Source organism: Sinocyclocheilus anshuiensis, unplaced genomic scaffold, assembly GCF_001515605.1.
Source record: "Sinocyclocheilus anshuiensis isolate Anshui unplaced genomic scaffold, SAMN03320099.WGS_v1.1 scaffold507, whole genome shotgun sequence".
Lineage (NCBI taxonomy): Eukaryota > Metazoa > Chordata > Actinopteri > Cypriniformes > Cyprinidae > Sinocyclocheilus > Sinocyclocheilus anshuiensis.
This window is the reverse complement of record NW_015551034.1, coordinates 104,865-115,160: the sequence shown is the minus strand read 5'-3', so window position 1 is coordinate 115,160 and position 10,296 is coordinate 104,865. Positions and strand designations below refer to the sequence as shown.

Below are 10,296 nucleotides of genomic sequence, written 5' to 3'. Positions count from 1 at the left end.
TTTTTTTTTCATTGTGTAAACATAGGGCATACTGGCCTCACAAGATCTTCAAGTGGTTTGGTTCAAGTTCTTTTTTAAGTTAATGCAGTAAAGTCAGCAGAGAGGTAAACAAAGAACTGTCAATAACTGTAGGGTGTTTATGTGAGGGGAAGGTGTTGCTAATGAAGGTTTTGTTATATGTCAGCAGAAAAAGGTCATTTCTGATTGCATTGCAGATTGCAAAGAGTATGTGCTTTTTGTAATCTGTAGCGCTTCATCAGACATCTCACCACACCAACACACATTTGATCTGACAACGGCTAGTATCCATATGTGATTGGAGGGGGGCATGGCTAACCACATCCTGTGTGACTGCATCTGTCTGAACTATGCACAACATCTGCACAAGAATGAACTGACTGTGCTATTTTTCATAACCCATTTATCATGCAAAAATTGTCCAGCAACTGAAATTCACTTACATAATTGTATGCCTAAACTTGAGAATTGGCCAAATTCGGCCTACTGAAAAATACTGAAATGAGTAAAGTTACGTATTTATTTACTCCACAGTATGTTGAATAAAAAATATATTTATATTTTCAGTGTGGGGGAAAAAAAACAATATTTATGAAAAATGTCTTCTTTATTCCAATGTTATTTTGGACCCCATTGACTTTAATTGTATGGGCATAAACAGCCAAAATATCTGCTGCTGTGTTCCACACAATGACGGGTTTGGAGCAACATGGGGGTGAGTAAATGATGACACAATACTTTTTTTTGTGAACTATGCCTTTAATACCCTTCCATTAGCTTTTTGATTGTTTTTCTTGATTTATCACATTGGTCTCTGGAATACTGGATTTAGATTTTATTGAAAAATCAAAGAGTTTTGTGCAAATTACACTGGATATTTCAATGTTGGCCATTGCAACATACCAACACTATTTTGTTGATGTCTCTTGCATCACTTGATGTTCTCACTCTGTTATTTTCACACAAATTGGTGCCATCTTATACATCTCAAAAGCTTAACTACAGATAGATAAAAAACCTCGGAGGGCTTCTATACTCATTTTATCATAAACATAAAACCTTGGATGGCTCAAAAAGAACAAGAAATGGTGAGAGACACAAATGCACACAAACCCATTTTGAATACTGTCATTGCTAAGTCGTTTGTTTTCTTTGTTGAAATGGGCTATTTTTCTTACTGAAATCTGTAAGATAACCTAAAGCGTCTTTATGCTTTCTCTGACATTTACATACGACTGTCGCATTTCGCCCCCCCACCCCCATTGCATGAGTCGTCGAACAAAACGTTCAAATCGGTAATGAAACAGCCGTTGCCCTCCACTTAATCATAACGAATGAATAATGAATATGCATATATCCAAACAAAACAATTGACCGCCAGTATGTCTGAAGGAAAAAACAGTAGGTTTTCTATGGCTAATCCATGTAAATAATCATTTAACAATTATAAAATAATTATTCTGGACATAATAATTCATAACTGCCAGTTTTACAGAAGTAGCGTTTAAAGGTTAATGATTTAGTGGATAAATATTGATAATTTTATTTATTTTTTTATTTTATTTTTATTTTTTTATTTTTTTGAGAATACAGTTCATAACTGGTCTGGTGATCACAAATATTTCAACATTTCCAAAAGTTCAAACTGGTTCCAAAAATTCTGCGTAATGTACACATATGATCAGAACTCCACTTAGCTCCCATGCTGTTATTGGAAATTTTGGTCTGTCGATTGGTGGACATAGTGAAGGTGACATTATGACAATAAAATAATTGAAACTCAGATCAGTATTACATGTCCACATAGGCTTCTCTCTAATACTTTAAATTCAATAGGCCATTTTTGCTGTTGTTAAAAATATGCAAGCATTTTTGACATTAACATCTTCTAATCTCAATTATAGTTGTAACAAACTTTTCTAATCCTGTAATATTGTCTCATAATTTAAGAAAAAATAAATCTGCAACAATATTGCAAACCTTTGTCCATAATGCAATTCAATATCATGTATTTTCTGACTACATTTAAAAAGATTTCACAACATCTATATATACACACACATACATACATAAAGTGGCTATAGAAAAGAATCACCCCCTTTAAAATAATCATATTTTTTTGCAGCCTGAAATGAAGATGGACACAGTTTTTGTTGTATCCAGCTGTATTTACTCAGTGCAACTTATATTATCCAAGTGAAAGATATAACACCGGGGGGGGGAAAAAAACAGAATCACTGAGTTGGAAAAAGGTAAGGCAAGGCAAGTTTATTTATGTAGCACATTTCATACACAATGGTAATTCAAAGTGCTTTACATAAAAGAAATGGAAAAAATAATAATAAAAAATAATCACAATAAAACAAGGAATTTAAAACTTTGAAAATGATTTAAAAAATGATTTAAGATGAATTTAAAACAGTTAAGAATAGAAAATGATTATACATAAATTATAGTGCAATCAGTTCGGACATCGCACAGTGCTCATTCGGTAAATGCACAGCTAAACAGATGAGTTTTGAGTCTGCATTTAAATGTGACTAATGTTTTAGCACATCTGATCTCTTCTGGAAGCTGATTCCAACTGCGGGCGGCATAATAACTAAAAGCGGACTGCCCTTGTTTCGTGTGAACCCTTGGTATTTCTAACTGACTCGATCCTAATGATCTGAGTGGTCTGTTAGGTTTATAATCAGTGAACATATCTGCTATGTATTTAGGTCCTAGGCCATTGAGTGATTTATAAACGAGTGATTTATACACATAGGTATTCGGTTGTATATTTCTGAAGCTGTAGCTGTGTAATTAGCCTAATAATGTATAACCAGACTGTCATTTTCAAAAATGAACCCCTTTAGGGTAAAAATGTCCTGATCGACCTTTATTTTGTGCGAGTGACTTTCTGGTGATCCCCTACTTGACATTTTTCTAACATAGTAAAGAATTGACAAAAACGATCAAAACAGCCTTATTCATCGATTTGACATTAGGGTTATAAGGTCACGTTAGTCTCATCATTCTACCATCTAAATAAAACAACAAAATTAACCAATAAATATCGCCATCAACACATCACACACTGCCAAACTGCAATCTTCTTGCACTAAGAAAGCTCTCTCACATGACAGCCGTGGTTACCAAGACAGGAAGTCAGCATTTTCATGTGGGAGAAGATATGAAATTATAAAAAAAATGGAGGAGTGTACAACAGCGTCACACTGCTGAAGGAAACAAAAGGAGGAGAACTCAAGAGTGAAAGACAATGAGTGAAGTTTGATAGAGAGATAAGCAGATGTGAAAAACATTTGAAACTCCACAAATCAGCATGCGTTATACTTTATCCTCAAGACTTGGATAAAGTCAGTCTAAATCTAAATTGATAGTACGGAAAAAGAATACATGACATTTCAGAATCGCTTTTGAAAATGGTGCTTTGAAAATACGTTTTCTTCAAGTGCATAGAAGGGCGAATAACCTGTGAGTATAGAGATAAACAACATTTAAAGGTCAGAGAAGTGAAGTCTGACCGAAGATTTGTAACGATGGCGAATAGTTGGACTTTGACGGTGATTGTCCTCCTAAGTATCTTTATGGCAAGAAGTCAGACAAGAGGTGAGTTTACATACTTTTTAATATTGTATTCTCATTAGTACTCTTTAGTACTCTAAGATAGTCTTTAGTACTACTCTTTGTACGTGGATGATTTGGCCTTCTGATTTAACATCATCTTTGTCTGGAATCGATGCTTTTTGTCTATTGTCTATTTCTAATGGAATTTCGTAGTGTCCTAAAATGCCTAAAAAGTACATTTTTGGGCTATTAGCTTTATGGTTAAAATCTTGGCATTGTTTAAATCAGTCAGTTAAAGTATATTGAAAGTGTCAAGTAAATCTTTATGGCCTAGTAACTGTCGCTCATGTGGGGAAAATCTATTTTTATACTTTTCCACTTAGACTGCAAGGGTATTTATGGTGGATGAGAAATCTGTTCTCTCACGTGCATGTGATGGTTTTGTGTTTGTTTCTATCTGTGTTTGTTGCTATTTCGAGAGGACATGCCATGACGAAGCGCTCTTCCTCTCTGGGGGGATTCTTAGGGGGAGATGAGTTGCTGAGGTTTTTGAGGCTGACAGATGCTTCTGAAAAGAAACTGTAAATCTAGAACAAGACCTTAGAGCAGTTGGCATGGAACTAAATGACATTTGTGTTGTAAATGTTGACAATAATGCTGTTTAATGTGGTATGGAAGCCGTTGCTTTAGGCCAGGTGTTCAAACTCCATTTTCTTCAGAATCAGGGTGCATTCATCTTGTGCTACAATAATGAAAATAAATCTTTGTCTAATCTTTGGGCAAAACTGTACACCTTTGACTAACATTAACGAGACATTTTGACCAGTAAATGTAATAGAAGCTACTACTAAAACTTTAATATCTCACACTTTTGTGTAATGGAAATGAACTGGAAATCTCACTTGAGTGAATGATTGTGTTTCATTGTGCTGAGGCTCACATTAACCTGTTACTAACACGCTGTGCCACTAACTGTCCTAGGAGATCAAGCCACTGCATCTCATCAGAATAAAGATTCTGCGATTAAACAACTGACAGGTCAGACAACATACACTTTATTTGTTTATGTAAATCCACTGCCATTTTTCATGAATAGAGTACAAAATAAGAACAAAAACTATTATAAAATCAATTTTTAACCAATAGTCACTGAAAGCAAGCACTTGATCTTGTGCAATCATTATTTCCCATACTGTTTAGAGTTTTATTTAATCAGCGTTTTACATATATTAGATGTTGTAAACTATCTGCTTTATATATATATATATATATATATATACATAATAATATATATTCAATATATATGCATATATAAGGAATTTGTGCTTCTAATGCTTTTAAAAAAATAACAGTAACACTTTATAATAATGTTATATGTGCTGACATTACTTAACTATATTAGTTAGTATGAACTAACAATGAAAAATACTTGTAAAGCATTTATTAATCTCAGTTCATATTAATTTCAACATTTAGGCTACTAATATTGTACATTAATGAAATCCAAAATTGTATCTGCTAATATTAATTAATGGACCTGAGCTAACATGAACTAACAATAAACAGTTTTACTTTTATTAATTTACCATTAACAAAGATGAATAAATACTGTAACAAATGCATTGCTCATTGTTGGTTAATGTTAGTTAATGCATTAATTAACATTAATTAATGAAACTTATTGTAAAGTCTTACCAGAATAACATTTACATTTTTGAGTCAACTGTATTGATGAAAAGTACCAACTGTGTTACATCTATTGTCAGAATAGAACTGCTGTGTGTTGAAACTATTTTAGGGTTAAAGAAGGAAATGACACACCAAAGGATAAAACTAGTCTGGCATGGCAGGGAGAGATAATTATAGTGTTTAAACTACAAAATATCTCACACCCATTATTATAACAGACACATTTTATTTTATTTGAATTATATTTTAATAATTTACCTCAGAGTGTCAAACGCAAAAAAAAAAGAAAGAAAAAAAAAACACTAATCCAATATTTAATCTAATTGTATACATTTATTGATTGATTTATTCCTGCAGATTTCAAAGAGCAGACATTTATTCCAGGCAATGATGTGATTTTACAGTGTGGAAATGTCACTGATATCAACTGGAATGAATTAATTTATATCGTCTGGAACATCAGCCTGCAAGACAGAAAATGTTGGCTTGGTTTGTCTCCCAAGCTGGACGACAAATGTAAAGATGGAAAGAGGCTGTACAACACCTCAGATGGAGTTTACTTAGTCATTCCCAAGATTTCAACAGAAGATGAAGGATTTTATTCTTGTGATGTATCGTATAAAGCAGGAAGCTATGCTGTAAATGTGTCTGTAAACGGTGAGTACAAACACAATTTATTGTAAAACTATTGCAAAAACTGTGAAAATGGTTGTAGTTTAAATCACGAGTTAGGTATAATTACACAATCTGATGTTACTTTCATTCAGTTATAGACTAGTTATGTCTCTCAGTGTTATGTCTCTTCAGTTCGTTGCAGACACACACACACACACACACACACATGTTGTGTTTCCATGCTTTATGGGGACATTCATAGGCGTAATGGTTTTTATACTGTGCAAACTGTATTTTCTTTCGCCCTACACCTAAACCTACCCCTCACAGGAAACTTTGTGCAGTTTTAGATTTTCAAAAAACTTCATTCTGAATAATTCATAAGCTTGTTTCCACATGGGGACCTAAAAAAATGTCCCCACAAGGTCAAAATTTACTGGTATTACTATCCTTGTGAGGACATTTGGTCCCCATAACGTGATAAATACCAGGTACACACACACACACACACAAATAGTATTTAGAACTAACAATGAAACCATATCATACTCTATTATAATGATATCATACTGATAAAGTTTTTTGTTTTTAGTTATCAACGTTTCCACCCAGCTGTACAGAGAAAAGATTGCTGTCTGTCGGGCCACATACACACAAAAGACAGCACCCACTCTTCATTGGGAACCTGCCTTGAACTTTTCCACCAGTATCAGCTCTGTTGAGAAGCTTGGCAGGTTTTTTATGATGGAGAATCGAATATATCTGCCGGACAATGTCAACATCAGTGAGCTCACCTGTGTGGCCACATACACCTCCAAGTCCGGCTCTGTTCAGCACAAGAGCACACTTCATCTTAAACAAAGTGAGTACACTGTATATGAAAAGAAATTGAGAATTGATTTCGTAAGTACATCATAAGTATTCTGTTTGGCTGTTTATTTAGGTACAGGCACTTTTATGTCCTATATATAAAAAAAAAAAAAAGAATTCCTATGAGACTCTCCTTTTTATTATTTTTATTTTTTAAACCATTATTTACTTTTGTTGTTTTTCTAATACATTATAGATTTGATGGTTTTCCACCTGGGTCTTATACTATGGATATACATCATAAAAATATTAATTATTGCATTTGATTGCAATTATTGCAACTGATGATCTAAAATAAAGAGAGAGATAAAGATAAACCTCTTCCATATTTATTATTTACAAATTATTTATACAATTTTCACTTTCAGGCGTCACTTTCACTATGACCAACAATTCCCCCTTAAAAAGTTTTATCAAAAGTCAATGTATTTATTTAAGGAGACAACTGTCAGTGAAGGGTTTGAGATGACATATGAGACGATGCAATGTGTAAAGAAAACAAATCAATGTAAATACAATATAAAATAAAAATCAAGGTATTGTACACAATACATTTGAGAAGTGATGGAAATTATCCTGATCATCGGGGGGAAAAGGACAGAATTATATGCATGTATAGACACTGTTGACATTATAATAGACAAATAAACTAGTCAGAGTGTGAAAAGTGTTTTAAAAGAGTTCATTTCCAAATGTCCACAAGGTTAAAATTGGCAGTATTTTAAGAAACACACTTTGATGAAATATGGAGCAAACGTTAACTAAAAATGGTGTTTAACGAACAGCACAAAATGTAGATAGTATCTCACGTACAGTCACACATTTAGTACAGTTGTTTGTATTAAAAGGGGATTGGTTTTGACAATATTACAGACTTTCTTCATATTCTTTTTAACTAATATATTTTATTGCATTGTTAAATTTATTATATTACATAGTAAACAAATCCTCTCTCTTTTCAGATTCATCAACTGGAACACAAGAAACTTCCTCTTTTCCATCGAAAATTATTGCCATATCAGTTGGTTCTGTTTGTTTTATTCTTGTATCTCTGGCCGTGGTTTACATACTCTGCAGAAAGCTTAAAGACTTAAGGTGGGATGTTTTACTGCCTTGATTCACCACTGTCGAACTGAATTACTTTGCATACTATATGATGACTAATTAATTGACAAATATATTTTCAATATCTGTTTGTCTTTGCATTGTCTTTGTAGTGCACTGAAGATGCTTTGCTGCAAATCCAAAATCTCAACACCAGCTGAAGACAAACCACCCCAGGTAAGATGTCTCTATCAAACCCTGTTTTTTATATTACACCAAACTCCATTATTCACTATATAGGGTGTCATTTTCAATGATAAGGTGTGTATCCATTATAAAAGTGTTCTGTGTGGCTCACTGAAGCATACGTCTGTGTGTATGAAGCCTGCTGATGTTGAAGAGGTGGAACCCTATGCAAGTTACATACAGAGAGTCAACTCCATCTACAACTCCTCAGCTGAACTCTTCAACGCCTGAGAGACACTCGCTTTTCATGATGAAACAGGATACCAGAAGAGAGCTGAGGGCAAAGATATGTCTGTGGTCAAAATTACACATGAAAAACAATACTAGTGGAAAAATAGTCATCTCAAGAGAGCATCCCCGAAGCAAACAGCGCCTGAATGAGGAGCAAAAGTCACACTGACTCAAAAGATGAAAGGTGATGACAAAGGAACATTTCTCTTATATGTGATGAGGAATAACTGGGACAACTTCAGCGTCAGCGATATCACTAATATGTAGATTTGTAGAAAACGAGCCTGGTTAGATATTAATCATCTGAACTAATCAAATTTGTACATAATTATTTATATCAGTGTTAAAAGAAACAAAAATCAGCCGCAAACAATGTTTTCCTTGATAAATACTAACCAGGCCAAATGTAGAGAACCTATTTTACATTGCACATAATTAGAAGTATGTAAATAAACTTCTACTTCTAGAAATATTATTCTACTTTTCAGTATTGTATGTCTTTATAGTTTGGTCTTTGAGTTTTAATAGCTACATAAACTCCTTTTAACCCTCTGGTATTGTTCATTTAGGATGAAATCCCCTCAAAACACCAAATATTAAAGAAAAACATTATTGAAATTAAATATAGTACATTCATTTCACAAATGATTTCATAAATTACTATATGATTATGGTCTCCAGTCAGTTTTGAGTGCCAATAACACAAGTGAGGTTTTTTATTTCAGTCCAAAATGACCCCTTTTTACAATATGTAATATACGTCTCAGGTGTCCCCAGAATGTGTCTGTGAAGTTTCAGCTCAAAATACCCTACATATCATTTATTATATCATTTTGAAAATGCTTATTTTGAGTGGAAGCAGAAACGCGCTGTTTTTTCGGGCCTGTCTCTTTAAATGGAAATGAGCTGCTGCTCCCCGCCACCTTTTCCAGAATAGAGCTGCGCCATTATATCTCGTACCTGCTGAAAAACATCTGTTTTGGTTCTGATTATCATGTTTATCGAGCTGAAATCATGCGTTTTAAACCATATGAATTTAAACTTCTGATATATGGTTTTTGCACACAACACATAATCCGAAGCATACGGACAGAAAGCGGCTGTCACAGCATGTAACGAGCTGAAATCATGCGTTTTAAACCATATGAATTTAAACTTCTACGGTTTTCTGAGTGCACACATCCGAAGCACACGGACAGAAAGCGGCTGTCACAGCATGCGAATACTAAACTAAGTTCTCATTCACACACAAATTTACGTTAAAAACAGAGTTACTATAACAGTCAGTTATGTCTGTGAAGGTAAACAGCTGGGGGAACAATTGCATGTTTATTTTAGATCTGTGTGGCAGCAGCAATATACAGTAAATAAATCAATAAATCCACTGCTCTGTCTCTTGTCTGCTCTGAGGCTGGGACTCTAAATAGTGTTCTGTGCTCGTCTGCGTAGTCAAAGACAGAACAGTTAGCATGTTTTGCATAAACTTTCGCCATGGCATTAGAACTGGTACACCGTTGCGAAATAAAACCTTGCGAAATCAAAATGACAGCGCCGTGGGTGGGAACTTACAGATTAAGGGGCGGTTATATTATAATGAGATCCCTTTGCCACGTCACCAAGGGAGCAAAATCAGACGCGCTCGTTTTCTCAGACACTTGCAGAAAAAGGCTTCCCAAAACAAAGTTACTGGTTTAATCTTTTTCACGTTTCCTTGGTTGGTAGATGCACCGGAGACCTGATTATAGCACTTAAAACCTGGAAAACTCAGATTTTCATGATATGTCACCTTTAACAGTAGCAGAGGGTTAAATCAACTTCTCTCAGCCTTCTCATATATTAGTAGTGTTTGATACCAGCAGTGTTGATTGTATCTCTACAAACAGGCCCTTCTCAAATGGTCATTGTTAAAGGGGTCATATGATGTTGCTAAAAAGAACATTATTTTGTGTATTTGGTGTAATGCAATGTGTTTATGCGGTTTAAGGTTCAAAAAACACATTATTTCCCACATAC

At 34.2% G+C, this 10,296-nt stretch overlaps 1 protein-coding gene across 1 annotated transcript; it reads left to right on the top strand.

Annotated features, from left to right (window-relative positions):
• Positions 1-3,295: 3,295 nt before the first annotated feature.
• Positions 3,296-8,693, top strand: LOC107661319 (cell surface glycoprotein CD200 receptor 1-A). Its single transcript, XM_016450838.1, has 7 exons — positions 3,296-3,630; positions 4,570-4,626; positions 5,635-5,934; positions 6,485-6,754; positions 7,725-7,857; positions 7,980-8,043; positions 8,191-8,693. Exons 1-7 carry the CDS (start codon positions 3,561-3,563, stop codon positions 8,281-8,283), a joined length of 987 nt encoding a protein of 328 aa, XP_016306324.1. The 5' UTR covers positions 3,296-3,560; the 3' UTR covers positions 8,284-8,693.
• Positions 8,694-10,296: the final 1,603 nt, after the last annotated feature.